We start from the raw sequence: 26,237 nt of genomic DNA, 5'->3' as shown, positions 1-26,237 counted from the left end.
ACACAGGTAACTAAAAAGGAAATTCGGCAGTGCAAGATCAAAGATGATCCCAGAGAAACTTCTAAACCCAACTAAACCTTCTTCACTATGTAACTGGGGTCATAACATGACAATATACTATCAATTAAATGCAACAGAGATAATGTATCAAAGTCATCATCGTTTTATATGACTATATAACCATTACACCTGATCACTAAATAGGACATGTCTTGATGAGGTTAGAGAGCATTGGTGAGAGACAGTTAGTGAGACTGAGCACCAGGAATGATCAATAAGGTGATTATCGAGTACAGCAAGTCTCTGCTGGTTTCCTCCATTTTTGGCCCAAAAAGATCATACAATTAAACTGCTCAACTCAAAAGTTGAGAAGGCAAAAATACATTTACTCCAGACACACTTTTTTCTTGCTGTAGATGCCATAGAAGTTGGAGTTCAAAAGACACAGTGGTCGACAGGACCTGCTGCCACGTGACTCAAGCGCGGGAGAAGGGAGAGCTCAGGATCCTGAGCAGCCACAGGGAGGGCAGGATCTAGTGTTCTCCCAATATTGCAGGACTTTGGGCAGAAAAAAAATCCATGGAATATAACATACATATACATCTTACTTCCATTTTTGAAGAACATTTAATTTGAAGAATCCATAAAAAGCTAAAACATCAAATGAATTCAGTCATGTGTGGTTTTCCCTTTCCATGAATCCCATCCTCTGGGATGGGAATTCAGTCTACCACATGAAGATTTGGCAACTGATGGAGCTTTTCTCCCATCTGCAGTGGAATATCCATTTAAAAGGCCTACTAAGCAGCTCTGCAGACCACTACTACATTATAAAGCAACATGTTTTGTCCTTCCACCTCAAACTTTGTGCATTAGAAATGTCATTTCTATCCTTATAACTATATGCAACTAACTGCAATTTTCACAAAACTTTTTTTGCTGTTGATGTCTAACATGAAACCATTTGCTGCAGCCGAGACGAGCTTGGTCAGTGCACGCCTAAATAAAATCACTAGCAAAATAATTTAAAGAATAAAAACATTGAGGTCCACATACACCACCCTTTTGATCATTTAGTACCTAGCACGCTGCTGAATACAAAAACACCCATCTCTGTCCTTTAGATTTTGCAACTCAAGTCACACATTTCACAGTTGGGAAGGACAAGTCATTAAAATAAGGTACTATCTAAGGTCAAATAGAAGCACCAAGGTCTAAGTAGCAACAGCACAAGCAAAGCTAAGAGAAAGAGGGATCCAGGCACAGCAACGGCTACTGCTGCCATGACAGCTGACTTAAAGCACACAAACTAATTAACTTTTATAGGAATTAACTAGTATCTGCTGTGCTTTGGGAGACAATTCAAAGTCACCAACAGTTCAGACATAGATCCAAATATTTTTTCCAGAAGTAAACACATTTTCCAAACAAGAAATACAGAAATACATTAAGGCAGCAGCATTTTTTTTTTCAATGGGAAATGTTTTAAAACACTCATATGTCCAGACACCTGCTCCCCTTCACTTAACCTTTCAATGTCTTCCTTCTCCAAGCACATATCGAGGTTTCCCTTAAAATCACTAACATTCTTGGCCTCCATTTTCCTTCCCAGTAAGGGGGAGTCTCCCTTGGTCTCCCAGGTTGGGCTCTACTTTGCTCCCACTGCTCTACACATGAAATGCAAAGCACTTCTGCCTCCTGTCAAGTGATATATCCTCACAAAACAGGCAACTTGGCAATAAATCCACCTGGCTAACAGTAAACTTGAAGAGCTCCATTGCCTGGCAAACCATAAGGAAAGAGAAAGGGAAGAAAATTGTGTGTTCACTTGTTTTCCACAAGTCCGACTTTCTTTCCACACTACCCTCATGGTTCTTCCAGTCTATCTCCTGATTTCTCAATATTTTCTTCTGTCAACCTTACACATACCCCATCAAATTTTCCAATTTGTTCTAAAGTCGTTCTCCTTTATGAAATATCCAGTTTTATTGTTTTGCAATTGTTTCCCCCCAACTAAGCCAACTGCTTAGTTCAAACAGTCCCTCTGAATACACTGGGAATGCTTTCATTCCAGCATTCCTTTTCCTTCTTCTATTAGAGGGGCATCATCGAAGCATTTCTAATGGCAAGAACATCATTCCCTGTGCACTGTGTCACACTGCCAAATGAAACAGGGCGAACGCCAGTTCATATAGCAAGTTATTCCTATCTTGGGGAAAGGGTTCTCTGGTTTCTTTTCCCAGCCTTGCAACTCATCTGTTGTACGAGTTGCATCGCGCCACTTGAACTGTCTTTATTTCAGCCTTCTCATCTGTGAAATGGGCATGTGCAAAAAACCTTCCCATCTAATCCAACATGAAGAAGCAGCAAGAATAATGCCAAGATTGGCCTGATTTCTTAATTCATAGAAGAGTACATATTTCCCTCTTCTGTCTTTTCTTCCTTCTCCTGCAATGCATGTATGTGGTAGTATGTTCTTACAGAGAACATTGTCTGGGGACAATATTGGCTCTTATAGTCACCTGCTGTCCTAAGAAAACCAGAAATTTGTGTGTGCTCTGGGAAAAGTTGCTCCATCTTCCAGAGGCTTCAGCTTTGCAGGTTATGAAGATAACCACGCTTACCTCAAGAATTGAAGCAAGAGGCACTTGGTGGACAATCTGATGGCACAGACTGAAGATTCTGCAGAAATGTTCAATCTTACTTTCCTACATCCTCATGTCTTTTGCAAACACTTCTTGCTGTGAAGTTGCTGATTTCCACAATCTGCTCTTTAAAATCAGCCTCCAGAGTCAGCAACTCTGCTGTTGAACAGCTGTTTCCTTGACAAGGTCCTTCTCAGTCCACAGCCATCTGAAAGGGGGCAAGTGTATGCAAGACAGAAAACTTCCATTTAGGTCTTCAGTTTTTAGCAGCCTTGTTCCAAGCATAAATATGCTCCTGTAGACCTGCAAATTTTTGATCTGGGGGCTTATTACTTAGCATAGACACTACTTCAACACCTACAGCCTGCAGATTGGCTTTTTCTAGCTGGCAATGATTCCTCACTCTTGCTGCTAGCCATACAATGTTAACCTAAGGAAGCTGAGGTTGGGCTGTTTGGGGTTTTTGTGTTTTACCAGCAGGTTTCTTGTTCAAAGCAAAGCATCACTGCTACTTGCATTTTAGCATCCTTAGCATTTTTAGCCAAGTGTATTCTTTCAGTTTTCTTCTGGGAGGGCCTTGACAATTCTGTTTACACTATAGCACCTGCCTTAGGCAGGATTTCCTAATCAGAGCACACTGAAGCTTTGCTGCTTTCCTGGTGCCTGTCGTAGGCCCGATCACCAAGGACAGTGGGGCTGCTTACCCAGCTCCTTCATTAATGACATATGCTGCTGAAACACACCGAGTGAATTGCAGAAAGATCAAATTTCAGGCCAGCCTTGAAACCAGATGCCCAAAAAAAAGGGCATCTGGAGAAAGCCACAGACAGAAAGCCAGCACTTTACCTCGCAAACATTATGGGCCTACTTGCAAACAAGACTCATGTCTGAATTTCTAGAAATCAGAAAACCTTGTGTGACATCTTTTGGTATATTGCATGCTCTTAACCTACTGCAAGTCTGCAAGTCCAGGCAAAGAGCCCATAAAAAATTTCAAATGAAGAAACTACAAGGCGGGGGGCAGTGAGGGAGGATCTTGTACAAAATCACATAGGCCTGGTAAGTGAAAAGTATTAGGAACAAAAGACATCAAAACTGAACATTCAAAGCAGAAATTTGAATTGAATAATAGCATAGGGTGCATGGATGCTAATAACTCCAGATGAAATTCATTACCAAACCCTGTTCTTTGTATCTATGGCCTTGGGAAATCCGAGGCTCCACAAAAGACAAGATAGGAAGAACAGTACAACCTGAGATATTTCAGATTTTGTACATGCAAGTTCTAGGGAGCAGATCCTCCATAAGGACCACGGGGTTTCTATACCAACTTTTGTGCATGTGAAATGACAATCCATAAAAAAAGGTGAAGAAAAACGTAGTGATCTACTGCGGCGTGATCCACATCACCTGCTCTAATACACACCAACTCTTACAGGACACAAAAGCCTAACTTCGTTAGGACAACTTTATTAACTTAATAAAACATCAATTAGAAAATAAGCTAAAGTAGATAATCTTATCTAATAACCTGTCAGTAAACTGAGTTTGTGGGCTACTTCTTGCTTTAAATGCTGTAGAAAACAGAAATCAGACAAAATATTACTGAAGCAACAAGGTTTATGCTACTGTAAAAACCAAGCAAGTACAAAGAAAGGCAGGCACACAGATTCCTGGAAAAAAAAATGCCAGAAATCTCTCCTGGAAGAGATACTGAACAGCAAAATCTAAGACTTGCAATTCTGCAGAGTTCAGCAGGACTCTCCTCTGGGACTCGACACAACTCGTTGGATTCATTCAGGCAAAGCAGCAAGTTGGGCAGACACCAGACACGGTCTGCACACTGTGTAGCTGCAGGAAAAACTGCTTAAAACCCAAATGTACTGTGTATAACTCCAGCACTACATGGTTAGTCTGAAGCTTAAGCCCATATGCTGAAATCATTACCAGGTGAAAGTTTTGGAAAAAAAAAAAAAAACATAAAAAAGAACTTAGAAGCGAAGAAGAACAAAACACTAATAGGAACAGTTATGTCTTCAGTCAGAGAAGTAAACAAAATGAGATAATGTAAGCAAAAGGAGAAACAAGCATCCATCAACTCACACTCAGCCTGCCTGAGGAACCACTGCATCCTACGAGGCACTCGACATCTCCCATTCTTAATCTTTAATAAAAGATCATTTCATCAAAAGATCATGATCATTTATATCAAAACTAACCTTTCAGTTGATCTTAAGTAACTTTACTGGGTTATGCTGTTTGGTAGGAAATGCCAGAAAGTCATTCACAGTAAAATTGCCTTTTGAGAGCCAACACAAACCAAGCATCCATATTTAATGTGGAGATTAAAATGCTACACAGAGGTTACTCCCATGGAAATCCTCAGTATGACTCTTTACTATAGCTTGTAGCATCTACATACTAAGCCTGGAGCACTGAAATATTAGGTACCCCCAGATTATTTAATACTGGATAATTTACCATTTTCTTCCCAAAACCCAGGACCATGAGGAAAGCAGACTTTTCCTTTAGGCTTTCTAATTCTAGAAATTCAACCTCTCATGGATCCACAGGGATGAATTACAGATTTTTTTCTGGATTTTAGTGTTATGTAAATACCAGACATGATAGAAATGTCATTTCTTCCCGCCACCCCCATCCCCGAGTTGTTACTCTTTTCAGCAAGAGCCCTGCTGATTCCCTACCTTGTTCAGAAAGCTAGTGCCACATGCCAGGTATACGACACATAACACCACAAACCAGTGGATCTCAACAGAAACTGGAGCAGTTTTACTGCATTATGTATCAGTTTCCATAAGATTTGCTTTCAAAAGATGCTATAAGGGTAGATACCAGAAACCAGAAAGCACTCTGTTATATTTCCTGAACTAGGTAAACAAACAAAAAGTCCTTTAAGTTTGTCTTAATTCGGGAAATAAAGTCACTTCTATGTCCCACATTAGCATTTGCTTACTTTGGCCATTGCCACGATGGCTGACATACCAGATGAAGGAAAGTAAAATCTTTTAATCATTAATGAGATTAACATATAAGCCCCCAACGCAGAATATTCACTGAAGTAATGATTTCGACCATCCCAGTCGCCCACATTTGCTTCACAGGGAAAAGGATGTTAATATGGAAAATTGAATTCCTTTGTAAATATGAACCAATGAGCTTCTTAGCAAAGACTGAAAAGAATTTATGTATATATTCTGTGGTTTCCATTTCCTTGGCTTTATTGTTTTTATGTAAATTCTCCCAGGACATTTCAGGTTATACGTCTGGAAAGCACAGCCATCCAGCAGAGGAAAGGTTGAGAGAATAATGAGAAATGTGCTGGAAGAATTCACATAAAAGCTTTGGAGACATGAAAATGGAAACAACAGATACTTAAAAACTTATTGCTCAAAAAAAGAAAAGTCTCCCCAGCCTGCATGTGTGTGTTAATGTGTCTATCTGTATATACACAGACACATGTATTATTTCTAAGGATATTGGACAGAGCTATGAAGGAGAGATACAAGTGAATCCAAATATTTAAGATGTTCTCAGGGTACTGGACAAGTAAGGAAAAATCAAGATGACTTAGATTATTAGTACCCAGACATACATATAAATAGCTTGGCAGATAGCTGTCTCGCATTGAATTTTACACAGATTTTTATGTATGTAAAAAATATAACCAATCTGAAAGGATTCCAGCATGAAAGGGTGTTTATAACATCTCCCTGTACTCTTGTGAATGACAGCAAGCTAACTGTCATGGAAAGATGCAGAATCTGAATAGGAAAAAAAAATTGCTGTTATTTTTCAAGGTCTTCATTTGCTTCAAAGACTTTTATAAATGACTCACTGTTAAGCAGTAAACCTGTGATGCTTGATTTAGCTTAGCCCTAAGATGCTTGACTTGACACAACAAAGCATTATTAACCAATATTTTGGAGTATTTCATTATTTCATAACTTTCAGTATTCCCTTCCTTTCAGAGTATTCTGATAACACGCTCTATGAAACAGGTACCTCTCAAATTCTTATTTAGCACTCAAAAAAAATGCAGCTCTGAATAGCACTAAAAGCTGCATTTTTGCACCTGAGCAATAAAAGCAGGCAATAAAAATACCTAAAATAAATACCCGAAGATTTCTCTGGCTTCAAAGAAAACCGGACAAACATGCAAGGAAATGCCCTGCTCTGTACATGCTATGCCTTATCAAACCACTACCCCTGATGCAGAGAGCACCACAAATGTCAGAAAAAAAGGCATTAGCTGAAACAACATGAAGGCAGAATCAGTTATAGACTTAATAACTGCACTTGGTTAGGCAGCTACAGAGCATCATTTAATAGGGCTCATCTGAGGAAGAGAAACTTTTAAGTCTGTGGCTACTTCATCACCTCTAAGTACCTGTTCACACTGAGAAATAGGTGACATAATTTGCCACTCGGACTTACTTATTTTAATTTCCAGAGGGCATAAGAGCTAAACGCTAGCTAAGTAACTTTGCTAATATAGTTCTGACTCACATTTGAGCCAAATACTTCATCTCTAAAACAAGAGCACTTAGCACTTTTGCAATGCTAGGTATTTTGAGTAAACAGAGTGCATTTCCCTTTCATTTTTAGGGGAAGCAATATAGCCACGTTACAGCAAATACAACTTCTGAGAGGAAGGTAAATGTAAAAATGGATTCCAGACCTCTGGCAAGTCTGAACAATTTAGCTTCAAAACTGATCCTCTTGCCAGGGCGAATTTTACTGGCTCCATAACTGGAGTGAAGAAATTCACTCATTTCATAAAATTTCATATGAATCTTTCACTTCAGTTCTCAGCTTAGATAAAGCAGTACAATAATTCAAGCAAAATACGGGGCCTGCAAAACCATTCTGCAATACTTCACTGAGAAGCCCATTTGCTTTCAGGGAGCTATGGAAATAACTTCCCCAACTCTTTTTTGACTTGCTCAACAGCTTTCTTTGCCATGGATCCTATCAATCAAAACCTAGGATGGAGAAACATTTAATGCAGCCTAGTGCAACGGTAGATGACTACCTTCCAGTAATCTTTCCTTGCTTTAAAACTGCTTTTGGACATGAAAATAAGGCTAGAATTAAGACATAGAGCACATTCTGAAAGTACCCATGCTCACAAAATAGGAGCATAAAATTGAGGGCAGAAAGGGAATTCCTTCAGTGACCAGCCACTGGAGCCATGGAAAGACAGCTACTATTTAAGAAAGCTGCTGTAGTGCAATCCTGTGTTACATAAATCATAACTACCTTCACCTTACATTCGTTCTTTCATATGTTTTTTGAACTTATCTTAATGTTGCTTGGAAGACAGCTCTGCTATTTCTTCAGGGTAGGCTCTACTTTTCCTTATAAGCATCAGCTGTGCCCCATCATGACTGGAGACTTCAGATGCAGCTGTAATGCCTAGAAAAGCATGAATGTCTTGTTTTAAGAGCCATTTTGTTTCAGAGAGGTCAAACTGTAAAACAAACAAACAAGCCCCCAAACCCAGATATTTAAACATAAAATCCTAATTTAAGACCAAATAGGAATTCCATTTTCAGTTACCGCTACAGAGAGCCATCAGAATACACAGGTCACCTCCCTTCAAACGTAAGGGTATTCCGGATACTCCAATACTTAGTGCTTTTTCCAGGCTGATTAGATTTCTACTACCTCTTCTTCTATAAAGAAGTTTCTTAGCACTGCAAATAGGATTGATCGCTTTCAGGTGAAACACACAGGCACATTCATAGGACACAAACCTATGAAGACAAAAGAAGAGCAGCCTAAATAATTTATTGGGAAAGTTTCCTAACGCAAAGGGAAAACTCTCCTCTTCTGGAGCATATACACCTCCAAAAATACCCCTCAGTGGTACAGGTTCTGAGTCTCAAAATCAATGTAACTGTCTTTTCCTACTAGGCTACAGCACTTAGCTCAAGAGGTACAAATTGATATGCCAAGTTATATATTATTTAATTACATTCCTACCACTTTAGGTCCCCACTGTTATTCTATTGCATAAGGCTTCCTATACAGCTTACCATATTTATTTTTGACTGCATGTTTACATGCTTCAATTTAGGATTAATGCACATTAGCTTACAATATGTTTAGAAATCTAAAAGCAATTACAGATGATAAGCAGATATTTGCAACAACAAAAGGAATCACTGCAGAGTTAATGGTGTAATGGCCTATAGACATCCATAGGCTCTATGTTCACTGCCCAAGAAAACAACAAGAGAGGAGTATGACTTAAGGCCTCCACATTCACCCCTCTCCTTCACTAATACTACAGAAGAATGATGAACATCAAAAAGGGTCACCCAAACACAGGAGGTAATGTTAGAGCCAAAAAAAAAAAAAAAACAAGCCAGAAACTATAACCAACTTTGAGCACACTTCAGGAAGACAGTGGTAGGGCCGTAGGAGTTCAGTAGCTCCACACACTGACTTAGGCTTTTCTTAATAAGGAAAAAACAGCAGCAGAAATAAACCTTAGGCCTCTCTTTTACCTTTGACTTTAAACAAAACATAGCTTAAAAGCCCAAAAAAAAAAAAAAAAAAAAAAAAAAAAAAAAAAAAAAAAAAAAAAAAAGCTGAAGCCTTTTACAGGTAAGCTAAGACAAGCCCCCATCAAGAGCTCATATACACTCTCTGGGGTCATCACCACAAGTGCTAGCAATCCAGCTAATGACCCCAGGAGAAACCACTTGCAGGGAAAGTAAAGGGGAGCCCCTTGTGCTAATGAGCTCCAGGTGGCACTCATTAGCATTCAGCAGGACCTGGCCAAAAGCAGGTGAGACAGGAGGTAGTCTCTTTTGGAGGGAGGATGTTCAGGATGTACCTGCAAGGTGCTGGCAGGGGGCTGCAAGTTCTTGCCTCTGCTTTAAGGAATTTTTTTTTTTTTGGTCTTTCTTGTGAGGATGCATCTTTGTCCTGTCTCTTTTGTGGGGGTGCATCTTTCTTCTGCTCACTGAGGATAAGGAAGGAGCTTAGCACTCTGTTTCCAGCTTGTATGGAAGCTGCTCAGGAAGCTGCTCCTTCAGGAGCTCAGCTACAGCTTAAAGGTAACATTTCTTATAGGTGATATTAAACAGCTGAAGAAGGAAATAGGGTGAAAGCAAGCAAGCCTAGAGGTGGCTCCTCTGGGCACCTGGCCTGCTATGGGACAGCCCCCTCCATAGCTATGAATCTATCCCTGGTGAATGGGAGGGTATCAGCTTTGAAAGATGCTTTTGGGGAAGTTTTTCCTTGCTTTTTCTTTTTACTCTAATTTCTTGAAGGGACACTTCGCTGTCTCACACTTCTCAGGATTATTTTTATGTCTTTTTATTTTATTGTGCGTAATTGCTTTTCCCTCCCGCGCAATCGCCTCAGGCGCGAGCCCGCGAAGCCTCCCGCCCCACCCCGTAAGGGCCGCGCTTCCGCGGCGGATTGACGTCGCTGAGGACCAATCAGAAGCCCCCGCTCGTTCTCCGGCGGCGCGGATTTGCCCGCGGCGCGGGCGGGGGCGGGCCGCGGTTCAAACGGCCGGCGCGAGGCGGCCGTTGGGACGGGCAGCGGCGGCCCGGCCATGGAGGCGCTGCTGGCGCAGGTGGCGGAGCTGCCGCCGCTGCTCGCCGTGTGCCGGTCGCCGCTGGTGCGTGCCTGGGACGCGGCCACGCTGGGCCGGGCTCTGGAGTGGGCCGCCTTCTTCCAGCACCTGCACGGCCGCTTCCGCGCTCGGCCGCGCCTGCGGGCCGCGCTGGGGCGGCGCCTGCGGCAGGGCCGGGGTCCGGCGCTCGCCTTCCGCCACCTGGGCCGCTGTCCGGCGCTGCTGGCGTTGGCGCTGCTGGAGAACCGCGCTCTGCCGCCCGCCGCCTGCTGCCGCCTCCTGCAGAGTGTGCTGAGCCCCGGCGCCGCCGCCGAGGCCCCCGGGCTGGCGCTGCTCGCCCGGCGCAAGGCGGCTTCCCGCCTGCTGCCGCCCGCCGCGCCGCAGCCGCGCGTGCGGGCCGAGGCGCAGGCCCTGCTGGCGCGACTGCGGGAGGAGTGGCAGGACGAGGAGGAGGCCCCCGAGCCGCTGCCCTGGCTGGCCGCGCTTCTCCAGCAGCTCCCGCAGCCTCGCGCCCTGCAGGTGGTGGCGACGGCGCTGCTGCTGGGCGACGAGGAAGGGCCAAGGGGCGAACGGGGAGATGGGCAGGCGGCCGCGGCGCTGCTTGCCTGGCTGCTGCAGAGCCCTGAGCGCCTCTCGGCCTTGTGCCGCCTGCTTCCGGGCTCTCTGCTTGCCGCCCTGGCCACTCGCTACTCCCAGTTGAGCGCCCCTTACTTGGACCTCCTCGTTGCCTGGGGAAGCCGCTTGCTCTATGACCCCTTGCAGGGCCGGTGGGGGAGTAGCTGCTTCGAGCAGGCTGAGCTGTCCTGGGCGGAGCTGAGGGAGCGTTTTGACTGCCTTTGCCGTGCGCCGGCACCGCTCGGGGCGCAAACCCGCGCTGCCCTGGAGCTCCTGAAGGTGCAGGATGGAGACTTTGATGTCCCTGGCGTCAGCGTGTGGACTGACTTACTGGCAGAGGTAGAGAAATCCCTGAGGAAAGCAGTGAAGCCGAGAGCAGACTTAAAGCTTTTGAAAGCCAAGAAGACAGTTAGCTCCTCTGTGTTTAGAGTGAAAGGCAAGGAAGAGACCAGCACTTCACTGTGAGCTGAAGACTTGAGGTTGATGAGACTGAGCATGCTATTTCTCTCTGCATATGATGTCCATTAAGGAGGCCCAGTGCTTTTATGTAACTGTATATATACTGTATATGTAACCATATAATGAAGAAAACACCTCTGGTTTCAAAAGCAAAAAAAGGCTGTTTTCATCTTGCGATGGAGAATATTGCAGTTGCAGTGCTGTGCAGTCATGAAGGCATCCTGTCTTTCCCTTGCTGCAGGCCAACCAAATGCTCAGAGAGGAAGGTGGACTCCCATCTAGAAAACGATAAGCTGAGGATTTCTTTAGTAATCCTGCCCTTGCTGGGTCATCTGTGTTGGTGGGTGTTGTGCTTCTCCACACCTTATGTATGGGCTTAAGTAAAGGTAGAAAAAAGCCAAGTCTACTGTAAAGCTCTGAGATGGGAAGGCATTATTAGTTACCATATTGTATACTTATATGCAAGCATGACCTAGGGAAAAATAGGAACTGCCTGCACTGTTCATTTCTCTTCAGTTTTTCTTGATGTCTTGGGGTTAGGGGAGGGGGGGAAGTGATGAGCTTTCTTCAGGAGATTCAAGATTTGTCTGTTCTCTTCATTTTCCATCAGCTTTTGCCAACAACTTGATCAAGGAACTTTCTTATCACTGTCCTTTAAAATGAGTCTTATGATATGGAAGTAAAAAGTTCAAGTGTATTCATCTCTGAATTAGCCTTATGAAAGAGCTGTGTAGAAGCGATCACCCAATGAAGACATGGAAATTTATGCCAAGGCCACAAAAAATGGCCTCTGTTAGTTTTGTGTGGGGAGTCTATCAAAAAGCTCCTATTCCTGTTGGCTTGAGATCAGCTGAGAGTTTTTTCATCTGTCAGTGAACTCAGTAAACTTAGAGAGGTTGAGAAGGTGCTCAGATTCTGCTTAAAAGCTTAAAGACCAGAAGATGCTATGTGAAAGATGGATCAAAGGACAATTCAGAGTGCTAAAATATAGGCTAGTGTGCACAGCTATATCAAGACACAAGTACACCATTATTTTGTGATTAAAAGTGTGGTACATTTGGAGTTTTGGGGTTTTTTGGAGGGGGAAGGGAAAGTTACCTGTTAGTGTGTCAACACAGCAATAAAATTATGGAGATGTGCACATAAACCTATCTTGTACTTTCTAACATGGGGCTGTTCCCCTTTCTGGGCCTTGGCAGGTTCAGTTTCAAAAGAGCCCCTTGTCTGTGCACTGAGCCAGTATTTCTGTGCTACTGAAAGGCATATGAAGATTGCCCATAAACTTCTAAAACTGCTTGAAATGATCAAGTATGAAGGCTGAGCTTGTGTTGTCTAGCCGTAGGTCCCTGTGTTATGTAGTTTTGGCATTTGATACGGAAATTCTGCACTTGAGCTTATTGTTAATGTTTTTAGCAGGCATGGTCTTTCTTGTGTGTGTCTGCTAGAACACTTGCTGCTATCAGAGGTTCCTGAGGAATGAAAGGCCCAGAGATACTTGTCAGTCATTTCTCTTTCCCTGGTGCATGAAATAGGGATAGCAAATGTGGTAATAAGTTACATGTGTTACACTATCAGGGTACCATTTTCTGGGTCAAACAGCAGAAGTAGAGCAGAAGCTACTGACATTCCCTCTCTGAGGGAGCTCCAACTTTCAGTTACCTGGGTACAAAATAATTCTTAATCTCAGACATTTTGGTGATAGTTTTGTTTTTGCTAGGCAGGTATGTTTCTGAAGGTAATCTCAAGGCATGCTGCCAATGAATTAAGGGCCTTAATATCCTTCAAGTATTTAAAGGCTAAATCTGCCGTTTTTAGGAAGTTTATACCTGCAGTATTTGCTTTTTGAAAAGCTTAAGCTTTCACTTACACAGTATGCTCTGTAAAGGCAGTTGTCTCCATTCCTTTTTAATAGCTAACTGCAGCTACAGAGTCTCCTGCTGTAGCAGTTAACAAATGAGAACAGCACTGCAGTGTGTTAGTGTGACATTTAAAATACAAGTGTGTGGGGAGGGGACTGGCCAGAAAAGTGAATGGTAAAAGGTAGCTGAGCCTCAGTGAGGCAGAAGCACCTGGTTATAGCAATTCTATAAAAATGTTCCCATCTGTCCAAGATACACACACATCCTTTGGTGAGGGATGCCAGATTGGTGATTGCCAAATTCCAAAAGACATATGGCATTTATTGAATGAAAAGCAGCATTTCCCAAGCCCTATTATTTCAGGATGTCTGGGGAGTTTGCCAGGTTGCTGTGTGACAAATGACACTTAATGAAAAATTTTGGAGTTCCCTTTTTAATAAAGGTGTAAACAGGAAAAGGTGTGATATCTGTAACCTCTTCCATGAAAGTGCTCAGTTGTCAAGGTTTGTAGCCTCATATTTGCAAACTCTTGACCCCAATGAGTTTAACTGTCATGGATATTAGGAATGACAGATGACAATCCTTTTGCTTCCCCTCTCCTTCCCTCCTCCCCTACTAATAACAGGAAACACATCTTGACTATTTTCTATATTAAAAATGATGGCTGAAGTGTGCTATCATGAGAACAAGTCCTTTTATATAGGTCCTTTTTTAATGTCTCTTACAGAAGATTTGTAAGGATTAAGATGTCTGCCACTTAGGAGGAATTTACTTGCCCCCAAAATAGCTGAGGCCTATAAATTTGCTACTACTATGACTTCTTTAGTGTGACCTGCTAAGCATATTTAGAGAAAAATAAATCAGCTGCTTTCTCTAGTAACTTAGAGTATGCAGCTAGAAACTGGAAAAAAAATTAACGAGGTAGAATATGTTAGGAAAAATATCAGCAGACTGGCTCTATTTGGATGAAAGTAAGAATATTCTGGTGATTGAAAGACACCTGCTAAATTTGAAGTCTTCAGTGTTTATGTAGAATCTATTAACACAGTGAAATTAACTTTTGGGTTGGGTTAAGTTTCCCTGTTCCCCATAAGGGCAAAAACTTAATGTCTTGTCCTTTATGACAGTGAAAAGTCACTTTTTCAGTCTGTTGAATTTCAGATTAAAAAAATCATAGGTGATGTGGGGATGAGCTTCTGAGCTCTCAGAAGACGAGGAAAAATACTTCTAGCAATGAGCTAAACCAGAAATAAAGAACCAGTTCAGATATATTCTCTCACCTTTCTGCCTGTGGCAAGGTGTTAAGCTATGGCCATCTAAATGCTGCTACTTAGTACTGCATTTGTGCACCTACACCATGTTAATTCCTAGTGTGCCAAAACCTTTGAGTTATTGAGACTGTACTCTGCTTCTCACTGTGTTCTGGAGTTTTGTTTTCAGCTTTTTGTCCCCAGCTGAAGATCCTTGTCCATAACTAATCAATGTGGATGGCATTTCCCTTAGCTACTGTGTTTGAGTCCTTTTGGGCACCACAGAGGAGGGCAGCAGAGCTGCTTCGTGCACAGGGTTTGGACCCCTCATGGGAAGGAGCAGCAGAGCTGGTGGGACGGACACTTGCAGAGGCAGAGGACTTGATACCCTTGCATTGTCAGTCAGAAGTCATCTGGAATAAAGCCTGTGGGATTTTTTTTTTGTGCTTGGAATGTGAATTTTACCAGCCCTTTCTTTTAACCTGGCATCAGGTAATAATATAAACTGTATGCCTTAGCTGTCTCTATTCACAGACCTTTTTTATTAATAATATTAGGTATTCAGCTCTTAAATTCCTTTTCTATTACATGATAAATTCCTGCTGTATTATGTGATCAATTTACTGTAACTCCTAACTAGAACAATTTACCAGAAATGATAGTAGTGTGCATTGACCAGAATATAGAGATCCCATTCTGCAATCCCTCTTGAAATATCCCTTCCTATTAGATTTCTCCCGTTGGGAAAAAAAATCCAGAACGAATGTTCAGACATGGCCTATTCCTAGTGTGCAGCTCACAAAGGGGCTAATTCCAGCATCTGATAAAGCATTATTGAAGGTTTTGGCAGTCATCCCAAGTTGGAAATCCCACTGCAAAGGCTTGGGTTGAATGCTTTCCTAAGGCTGATTTCCAGGAATGAAACATTAGGAACTGCTTCTACCTACACATTTGTATTGCCATTTTCCTTATGGTACATTGTATTTTATGACTAGATGAACAGGAAATTATATAATTTGTGACTTTTCAGTATCTGAATGTAGTGCTTCTCTAAACATAAACTTAGGAGTTAAAGAAAATCACGATGTTCTCTAGTGTAGGATGTAAAAATATCAGCTGTAAAAATAAGTCATAATCAGCAATTGACTACTGCATGATCTGACTGTCAGTAGAATGCATGGAAAGGCTTGTGTTAATGCTGAATGACAGGAAAAGAATGGGTACTTTTATTTTGCTCCTGTAGAAAGAGTTAATGAATCTTCTTGAAATACTATCAGGCTGAAATGGAAATGCAGCCTCCCCTCCTAATACTAAAAAACAGCAAAGTCATTAATATTCTTATTAATGTAAATGATCTCTGTGAGAACACTTGATTTCTCCCAGGAGTTAACTAGATGTGATGGATTCCTGAAACAAGTGTGACCGCAAGGTTGTTTATCAGCTGCTTGCTGTAGGCCAATGTTGCAATAGGTCAGCCTTTGCTGTTGAGCCAGAAAAGATGCTGTGCCCTGGGGAAAAGGCTTTTAGATCATTATTCTATTGACAATTGTGGCCTGTTGGGTCTCTTGGCCCCATTGCTCTGTGTTGAAGTCTTTAGGTATCTCTAGCTACTGAAAGAAGCAAGGAAATGCCATGATTATCTAGATCTTTTTGGATTCTCCCTTGAGTGAGAAGAAACCACTTGTTGGGTTGTGCTGGTGAAATTATCTGGGCCCTAATTCCTGTGAGTACAAGCACTGAATTTGTTTCCAGTTTTTGTAGGACTCCTGCTTTTGTGTTTACAGGTTTGCCTTCTCCAAATATAAGAAGGAAATGTTACATTTGTTGTTCATACATCTGAAATGTGTTCAGAATTAGAGGTGATATTCACTAAGGCAATGCAAGGAAGACACTGAGAAATTGGAGAAGACAAAAAAGGGGGAATTCAGGGAAAGAAAGTTTCTAAAATCTGAAAGTAGAATTTGTTACTAGTCAAATTCATGCTTTCATTTTTAAATGAAATTATATGTGAAGCTATTGCATGAGTCCAAATTGTCCAAGAAGACAGGAAAAGGCACAGAAATCTCACTGTCTCCAAAGGTAGCACCAGCTGAAACTGTACATGTCCTTATTCATAGCCACAAACCTCATGAATTGTGTGCTGTAAATGCATGGGCTTCCTTCAAGGGCCAGGGAGATGGGTGTAGCTAGATGTGGTTTATATGGCCTAGACACCTATATAGGTGGTGTATATATGGATTCTGCCTTTTGTGGCCTCCTAATGACTAAACATGAAGCTGTGGTATTTGTGAGCAGAACATGGTTTGAGACTGTTGGAATCCATCCCATGCAAGGGATAAGAAGTTTTGTCTGGATCAGGCTGCTTAATGCTGCTTCCCTTGGGTTTTTGTCACTGACTCTGGCTGAGTCAGGAGGAGCCTGTATCACTTCTGTTCAGCAACTGAGGAAAGACTCTGAAGGTCAAACTCTGATAATGATCTGACACCTTTATCTTTGTGTTCCACCTCACATTTTCTAAAGCCTCCTGGGGATGACATGCGCTTGGTATCCGTTGATCTGAGGAGAGGGGGAAAATGGCCTGTACTTTCTTGCCTTCTGTCGTCTTAATGTCAAAAGCAAGTGTCACTGGTCCTGCCAGTTCACAACTCTTGTTGGAAGCATGAAATAAATTGCAAAAGGCCAACAGGAACCATTTACATGACTGCACCTTAGCCAAACAGACACATACATGCGTTGCCCGTCAGCAGACACAGGCCTGAATCTGGAATTGCTCCAGTGAGTAAGTTAATAGTAAGCATACGCTCTCCACTAATTACAACAGGAAAACACTGGCCCCTGTGCACTGCAATGACAAATTGCTCCCAGTGGTATCCAAGCTATTTTGCTGTTATCGTCATAGCCCCTAGCAAAGTCAGGATATTTGAAGAGTATGGTTTCTGCAACCTATTAAACATATTATATCCCTATTTATAATCCAGTTCCATGAATAGAAAATTCCAACAGAAGAACATTTGCTATAGAAATTTTGGACTAGGGAGCTTTAAGGCAGTTGTTTAGCTTAAGGGCCAGATATTTAGAAAAAAGTAATTAAAGCTGTCTCATTAACCTTTCAGTTTCTCATACAGCAGTGTAAGTGCAAGGAAGTGCATTTTTATTTGTAATATTCTGACATATTCTTTGTGTTGCATTATAGCACAGTCTCTAAATGCATGCAGTTTTGGTCTACTGCCTTTTGAGCAACGTGGTAATTTTCTAAACTCTTGGTAAGGCTCTTGTAAACCAGGCTCTTGGCCTTGTGCTTTGTCCAGTCCTTGATACCTTCGCAAAGCGGATACAAAGCAACAGGCATCTGTAGCATGACAGCAATACCTTGATTATTACTATTTTGCAGGAGACTGAAGAACAGACTGGTTTTAATCTTTGCATGTTGCTTCTTCAGGATGGGATTTGTCTAGTGAGTTTGTCATTGCAAAGATGGGAGTTGTTGGTCCTTCTGGATTTCTTTCTCTTCTGCCTGTACTGTGCAATATCAGCTTTTTCAGGACTGCACTAGTTAGGTCCAGCTACAGCTAGTGGGCTCAAGAAGGGGACATGGTGGCATGTAGTGTCAAAAATACTATTTCATTCTTCTCATTTGAGTTGCCATGCTGTTTCATGCATTATTTGGACTATCCTTATAGAAAATCTTGATTTATAACCCACCTGTGGTTTTGAACCCATCCTTTTCAGAAGTAATTATATATTGCAAAGTTTGTGTAATAGTTGTAGGTCATTTATTTTCATGTTATCAAAGGTTATGTGTTTTCGTGTAAGTGAATTAATAAAGATGTTGACTTTAGAACTTAAGTCTGAAGCCAATAAGGCAGAATTTGAAGTACAGAGAAACCAAATGATTTGGTCGGAGTGATTTAGGAAGCCTGGGACAGTGGGGCACTTGGTGCAGCCATTTAGAGTTGAGTTATTTTGTCCTACCACAAATTTGTCCTTTAGCTGAGACTTAGAGGTTTTCAAATGTTTCACAGCAGTTTTGATATAAGGCAACCTTTTTCAGGAAATGCAACTAGTCATTTAGTGCTCCCAACAAAACTCATCACATTCGCTATTGTGAACTTTTAGGGCAATTTCTTGTTTTTATGCTAGCAGTGCCAACACATTGAACTTGGGATGAAGCAAATGGAAAATAGTAGCTTTCCACCCAGAACTAAATGCTTAAATCTTGAAGAATGATGAAGCCTTGAGAATTAATGGCACGTTACTGTGGTGAACTGAAGGAGTGACCTGCCCTGAAGGAGAAGGGGAAAGCAATAATGTTTGCCCCATCTATCAGAAAGGTGTAGGAGACATTTCTTGTTACATAATGGCTGTCCCTTCCTTTGAAATATTGAGGGGATTAGAAAATAACTTGCATAATTTATGGGCACCATCTCTAGTGCAGGAGCATACATTACAGTTCCCAAAGCCAGCTTACACTAACATTCTGAGCCACATGTATGGTTTATGCAGGTAACATAATACTTTCAAATTATATGTGCTATGAGCCAATAAAATTAGTATGGGGCACTTAGGCAATAGTCTCATAACAGCTAAACTAACAAAGGTTTATAAAATACATCTCTCCTAATTTTTCATGGACCAGTCATATTGATTTTTTTCCACTTAGCGTTACTAATGAAACACAGTACTAGAGCTGAACTCTATTCCTAGCAAAATGCTGATTTGGGCGCATACCTAAAATTGAGTTCCTGTGTGGCTTGTTTGGGGATGTGCATTTCTAGTATTCAAGAACCAAACTCGGAGGAGATGCAGGGCAGGACTGCTGCAGAGCTGTGACAAGCTGTACCTGCTGCACGGTCGTGATTAGTAATCCAAATACCCTTATTGCTTCACTTCCAAAATGCTCACTGGAGCATTTCATTGCATTAATGCCTCATTTCTTGCTTTTTTTTTTTTTTTTTTTTTTTTAGTGTTCTAGCGGTACAAAATCACTGGCCCTCTCTTCCTTGTGGGAAGCATGTTATGAAGACTTGTAAGTGAATCGAGACCTATTTCTGGGTCACCTTACAGCTCAGGAGTGGTTGTGCTAGAGCCAAGAGGGTAGGTAGCTGCGTGGGAACATATGGTTGGTCTGGGGGAATATGTCGAGCAGTTGATTCTGGCAACTGTAGTACCTTATGTTGTCCTCAAGTATGTAGGGCTTTTGGGATGCATTTTACTTCTAACAAACAGTATAGCACATGGGTGGAGGTTTTGTTTGGGTCATGAGCTTGGCAGAGGACATGAGTTCTTTAAGATAGTCCATTGCAGAAGAGCATGAGCTGAACTTTCTTAAAGATTTACTCATGTACTCATTTCAGATATGATCAACTGACAGATGACTTTGAGTATGTTTTGCCAAATCATTTTAAATAAAATGATACTCAAGTTGATTATTGCAATCACTTCAGTTGAATCCTTTACCCACTTTTTCAAATCTCTTTTCACCATTTGAAAACGAAGTTAGCTTCCATCTAGAAGAAATGCTCCTTACTCTACAAGGTTATTTGTGAGGGCTCCAGATTGAATAAAAAGGGAGGAAAAATCCTGATCTTGCAGTGACTGGGTCTACTCTTATCTCTTGCTGAGCACTGGAGCTGCTTTGGGACACTGGCTTAATCAGTTGAAGGCTTTCAGCCTTGATGCTTTAATACATCACTTGAAAAGTGATGTTTGACATTTTATATTATATATTTTTTTGATTTCAGACCAGGAGTATTATAAGAATTAAATTTTTATTAGACATAAGCAGGTACAAGTGGTGGTTCCTTACCTTTTCCAGTGCTAAAATTTGTAGTGGAATTTCCCAGCACAAGGTGTGTCTGCTGATAATCTTTCAGCTGGTTCGTTAGGCTTTCTCTTGAACATCTGCACACATGTGCATGCACACACTTGAGTAATTGGGCTCAAACTTTTCCATGTTGTAAAATCAGTAGGTGGTTGCTGTCAGCAACAGTGTATTTGCTTTATATTCTTCTGCAATAACTATCAGCCTAGTGAGGGAGGGGAAAAAAAAAAAACCCCTCTGACAAAAACATTTGCTCCATTTGCACAAATAAAAAGGGAAATGAACTGGCTTTTTGGCTATTAAATGCATAGAGCATGTTAAAGCTTGTGTTGGTTTTCAGGAGCCATGCTACTTGGTAGTCTGAAATGTAGAAATATTAGGTTTTGGGCTTGATAGATTATTTTGTTAGTATTGTATGCATGTAACATTTTGTCTTCCTATCATCAGTGTATTTTCTTAACAGGTTTTTCTTACCTTAGTGATAGAGATGTAAGGAGAACAGTGCTGTAGAAATACAAGCTCATTTCCGTGACACATGGAAATCCAAGTAAAATTTGTGTGGGCTTTTCATTGATTTCTCTTGATTTCTTGCCTGTTCCTTCATAAAAATGGTCCTAGATTCTTACGTTTTAGGTTTGCATGTTTGTGTTGCCCTCAGTGTTTGGTAATTTCTCTGAAATCATTGGGAAGAAGGATCCTTGGGTTCTCTTTGAGCACTGTTTCCATATTATCCAGCTGAAAATGTTGAACACATTAAATAAAACATTCTTCTTTTTTTTCCTAATGTATAGACTTGGGCTAGAAAAGTTTTAGGATTAAGCAATATGCTTTTTTTACAGCTATGTAGACCCTCCCCAAATCAAAATATTATCCTGATGAAGCAGAATAATCCCAGGAAAATCTGGCCTGAAAAAGTGATCAAGTTGCAGTGGGCAAAACAAAAGTAAAATTTCTTCTAACCTTTAAGTACATAAGGTGTATGTGGCCTAAATAATCAAGTGGCAAAGTTGCTTAAGGAAGATCTCTATGCTATGACAGAAAAATCGCATGTTGGCCAGTAGCTGTCATGTCATGAGCAAAATTTTTTGTAGTTCCCATAAAGCAAGAGTGTCTGCCAAGTTCTTTGTTTATTTTTCTGTCTCCCTCCTGGATCTCTCCATATTTCTGCATTGCTGCGATGCACAGATGTGCACATGGCAAGAGTGTGGCCAGTGCTCAGCTGCCCTCAAGGTCCTGGCCCTATCTTGGAGCAAGAGATGGGAGTGCCCTGTCCTGGAGTTTGACTCCTGGGTTTAACTATTTACTTAAATGGCCTGAATTTAACTATGGGTGTTGGGGTCTTCTCCAGGTGGTCCTTGGTGTGCTGGAAGAGAGCAGAAGAGCACAGGGTGGCACTGATAGGCTGAGCTTGAGCTTCTCGGGTGGCCTCTGGCTTGGTCTTGCTACCAGGCCAATAACGGAGGTACCTGAGGTGCCTTGGACCACCTGACAAACCTGAAATATGAAGTAAAATGACTTAATGAGACATTGAAGGCTACAGCAGTGGCAGAGCTGCTGGTCCAGTGGTTGGACCACAGGCCTGCAATGTGTGGTGGCTATAAAAGCAGGGCAAGAGTGGAGATTTGGGCCCTAGTTAGTTCAGCTCCTTAAACTAACATACCTACAGCTGAGGAATCCTAATGCAGGAATTTACTAGGTGCTTTGTGATAGGGTTATTACCAGCCACTGCAGAAATCTTTAGGGCATTTAATTATTATTTTAGTATTCATGATTTCAGTGACAAATGGAAATTGAACTCTGTTAAATGTTGTTTGTTTTATTTCCTTGGGGTCTTCACCAAGAATAGTACTTCTTTTTCTTTCTGTAAGCCCCATGAGGAATTCCAACATTAATATTCATTAATTAAAATGTTTCCTTCTCTGCTTATTTTAACACGATGCACAGACTTGATTACTTTGGGCCTGAGGATGTTTTGGAAGATGGATGGTTGAGCTGTTAGAGCTTGCTATATGGCTGTTTTCTGAGATGGATTTCAGTGGCAAGGCCTTTTTCCCTGAAGTGTTGTAATACTTTTGTAATAATTATTATAATAAAAAATAGGGGTGAAGAGGGGTAAAGGCCTGTGCTTTCCTGGGTGAGGAAGGATGAAGCAAGAGTAGGGTGCCGTGTAGAAGAGATGACAACATAGAGCAGCAGCTGGGAGTGAGACAGGAATATTTTTTTAAGTAACCTGAGATTCCCTCAAGCCAAATGGATGGACCACATGGTGGTAGACCCTAGTATTTCCCCTTGCTTGCAGCAACCTAGTTATGTAACTTAAAATGTACATTTATTAAATTCACTTTTTTCTTAATTCTGCACTGTTTTGGACTTTTTGGACAGATTTACATAGAGATATTAAAGTATATAGCATTTTTAATATTAAATTCTCCTGGAGTACTCAACACTTAAATACTTCGACATCCGAATACAAAGGATATTTGATTATTAGATGTGCAAACATTTGTAGTAACAAAATGACATTTGGAAATCATGTGTGAGCACTGACCTGACCAAAAAAAAAAAAAAAAAAAAAAATCAGGAGCCTGCAGCTTCTTCAACCTCATGTGGCCAGGTTGCTGGTTGACGGCTGCAGGTCCTGCAGCTGGAAGGGCCCTCCATGGGGATGGGCACCAGAGGTGGGTGAATGCCTTGGGAATGCAGGGTGTTGTTCCTGGGAAGCTGTTGAGCTGAAGGAGTGTTGGGCTGGGCTGGTTTTTGAGGAAAACCAACCTGCCTCTGTGTTTGGAAATTGCTTCTGCATCATCTTCATAATTTCAAGGTATTGTGTCTTGAGCCAATTCCTCAGCCAAGGGAAGTCCAGTGTGGGTGAGTAATTCCTTTCTTGGAGCAGAGGAATATTCTCTGGGTTTGAGACACCTGTCTTGGCTTTTCATGTTGTAAGATCTATAAACACATTTTGCTGTTTTTTTAATTCCTCAGTTCTATTACTGGATCATTATGGATTCCTTACTGGTACATTATATTCATGAAGGGAGCAGTGGATTGTATTGAGTTGCTTATTTCACTTCTGCGATATTGCAGTAAAGCATCTTCAGTTTGGTTGCACCCTTTACTTTCCTCCCGATATTGGCAGTTTGCAGGGTTTGGGGATGAGACTTCTGGGAGGGTTGTTCTGCTAACAGTACTATAAACCAAGATCTAATGAGCATTGAACTTGATGTCCTTTCCATATTGATAAGTGCACATGGAGCTTGATTCACTGCAGATGAACTAAGCCTGGCAGGGCCTCAAATCTGCTCCACAAACCCACCATAGACCACCAGGTCCACTTGTGGGGAAGGACAAGAGCTGCTGCAGCAAACACAGCGAGACCACAGCTGGATTAGCTAGTGGTTTGGCCTAGTGAAGGTTTAGACAAGTGGCCTGTTTTAGTTGCATCATCATTTAGTTTTCTGCTGTATTTAGCAAGTGATGAACTAATTCTGCAACATTCTCAATGTATTGATTGAAAAAACACAGCTTTAATTCATTGCATAAGTGTCAAATACTGCAATGCAAAAGCTACTCCAGGGCCTTTTTATGTGTCTCCTGTTTGCATAAATAGCACTAGTCATAATACAACTTTGTGAAAATACTGTAATATATTATCTTGCAATCTTCGCCTTTACAGACGCTTATGTTCTTATTGCTCCAAATCCTTCTTCTATTTTCTATTTCATGTTATGTCTTGGAAAAAAAAGTATACGTAAGTCAACAGCAAGACTGTTCTTACTCTGCAATAAAAATATTAGCCTGGGAGAGTATGACGGTGGTAATTTACCTCCAGTACAGCTCAGAAAAATCTCCTGTGCACACAAGCATGTGATGCCTTGAGCAATAAGAACTGAGTTTGGATGTCTTGGTCTGATCAACTCTAGCGGGATTGAAATGTGTTATGAGCTCAGTGTTGAAACTGTTTTAGCTGGCCATGTTAAACCAAACAGTATGGTTTCAAAGGTACTAGTGCACCTTTTAATAAGGTGTATTGGGAGTGTTAGGGTAATGACAGACCTGTAATCTGGAGAAAAAAACTCATTGTAACAAACCAAAGCACTGTCTTTAATAGCAGAGTTGCTTTCACATAAATGTTTAGGACTCTGATACTTGGTTGTATATGCTTATATATACACATACTTTTATACACATTGTATGTTCTGATAGCCCTTATCCATGTGAAGAATCGTGGGCCAGACATCTGAGGGAAACTCATGTGCTTCGGATGCCTCAGTATTTGACAATGTACAAACCAAGCCCAGTCTGACTTTATGGCTGGGAGTGCATTGCTGCTTTTGTGGTTCTCATTAACCCTTCTGATGTCTCACCAGGATTGCAGCATCCACAATTTGTCATGGTGCTTCTGGTAATTTTGCATTTGGAAGCACAAAACAGACTTAATTCATTCCCTGGGGCACACGATATTGTGGCATACTCCCCACAGAGCCCTATTGTTTTGCATTTTACCTGCTGTGGATTTCTCTGTTTCCAGGAAATGATTACTTTGCTAGGTCAGGCTTTCAAGCTGGTGGATAGATTGGAACACAAAGATTACAGTAGCTTGATCCCTAAATCCATCAAGAACCTTCCTTGCATGGACCTGGGGAAGAGATTGGGAAACTCTTTAGTCTAATGGCTCCAGTTGGTGATGCTTGTTGTTAAACCCTCCTAAGGGTGAAGATCAAACCTCAACCTGATAGAAGCCAGTGAAGTTGGCGGCAGATTTCAGACAGCTTTTTGTGGCTTTTCTTTGATGAAAAGAACCAAGAGGCAATCAGTAGATTTAAAGAGCAGAGTTCTCCTCAATGGCTTTAAGCTTTGGAGTTTCCTTGTTCAGCACTGCTGAGGTCTGAGTCACTTTGAGATGAATTCTCTCACAGCTTCCAGAAATCCATCCCTGGGCTCCTTGCGTGGCTGTGGAGGGCAAACACAGTCACTGAGGGAGTTTTGTCTGGATGGGCTGCAGATTTTCTGCTTTCTTTTTAAAAAAGTTAGTCTTTCAGCTGTGTTATAAATAGTTTAAGATCTCCAGCTGTACTGTGCTTGCGCAAACATCTTTAAACTGAGTTCCCTGGCACACAACTAGGTGAATGTGTGGTCGGGAATGACGTATGCCCAAGTAAAATATATGACTAGCATCAGAACTTTTATTTGTGGAAGTGATCTAAATTGTCATGATGTTTTAATCATTTTTAGCATGGCTGTCCTCTAATAGCTGATGATCTAGAACTATCTTATGTCATTCTGACTTGGATCAAAGCACATGTTAAATATTTACTGCCTGCTGGCGTACAGGTAGATGTGAAGGAGCGTGAACAGGTTAGCTGGGAAGTGTATTGTACAACACAGTTTCAGTTTGGTTAGTTCACTGGTTGGTATCTAGCTGGGTGGGTTGTTTTTTTTAGAATAGCTGCTTGTTGTGGAGCCTGCTGTAGTAAATGGGATTTCTAGTCTTATTGGGTTGTCTAGTGGACTTTTCAGTGGTGACATTCCCATAGGAGAATAGAGAACCTGGCTTGTCCAGTTCTGTCTGCACCAGGAGCAAAATCCTCCAGCACTTGGAAAAATAGGATCTATTTTTAGTGTGGATATTGTAAAAATAGCTGTGTTATGTAATTGCCTGTGCAAACAACCACAAAAAGATACAGGGGAGTTGCCTGTTGCATCTTGGCACATTGGAGCGTGTTCAGTATCTGTCTTCTGCAGATTTCAGGTTCTTTATAATGCAGTGCTTAGTTTGCATATCCAATTGCAGTGTCATTTTTAGTGTGTCTCCAAGGTAAAATATGATGTGTTACTCTGGAACTGTATTGTCTACATGACTTGCCTTTTTGTTAATTTGTGCAGAAGAGTTGCTCTAAGGTTTCAGAGTGTTGTGCTCAGTGATGGAGATTAACTAGGTGGAACTGAGATGAACTGCATCCTCCCTGGCCCATA

General features: G+C 41.5%; 1 protein-coding gene across 1 annotated transcript; it reads left to right on the top strand.

The window, feature by feature from the left end:
* The first annotated feature begins 10,239 nt into the window (after positions 1–10,239).
* FANCF (FA complementation group F) lies at positions 10,240–11,365 on the top strand. The gene has a single exon (XM_088533850.1). The coding sequence runs from the start codon at positions 10,240–10,242 to the stop codon at positions 11,338–11,340; it is 1,101 nt and encodes a 366-aa protein (XP_088389976.1). The 3' UTR covers positions 11,341–11,365.
* Positions 11,366–26,237: the final 14,872 nt, after the last annotated feature.

The sequence above is a fragment of the Tinamus guttatus genome, unplaced genomic scaffold (assembly GCF_059628265.1).
Source record: "Tinamus guttatus ecotype Peru unplaced genomic scaffold, ASM5962826v1 Tinamus_guttatus_pri_ptg000524l, whole genome shotgun sequence".
Taxonomy (NCBI): domain Eukaryota; kingdom Metazoa; phylum Chordata; class Aves; order Tinamiformes; family Tinamidae; genus Tinamus; species Tinamus guttatus.
This window is presented reverse-complemented; position numbering and strand designations above follow the sequence as displayed.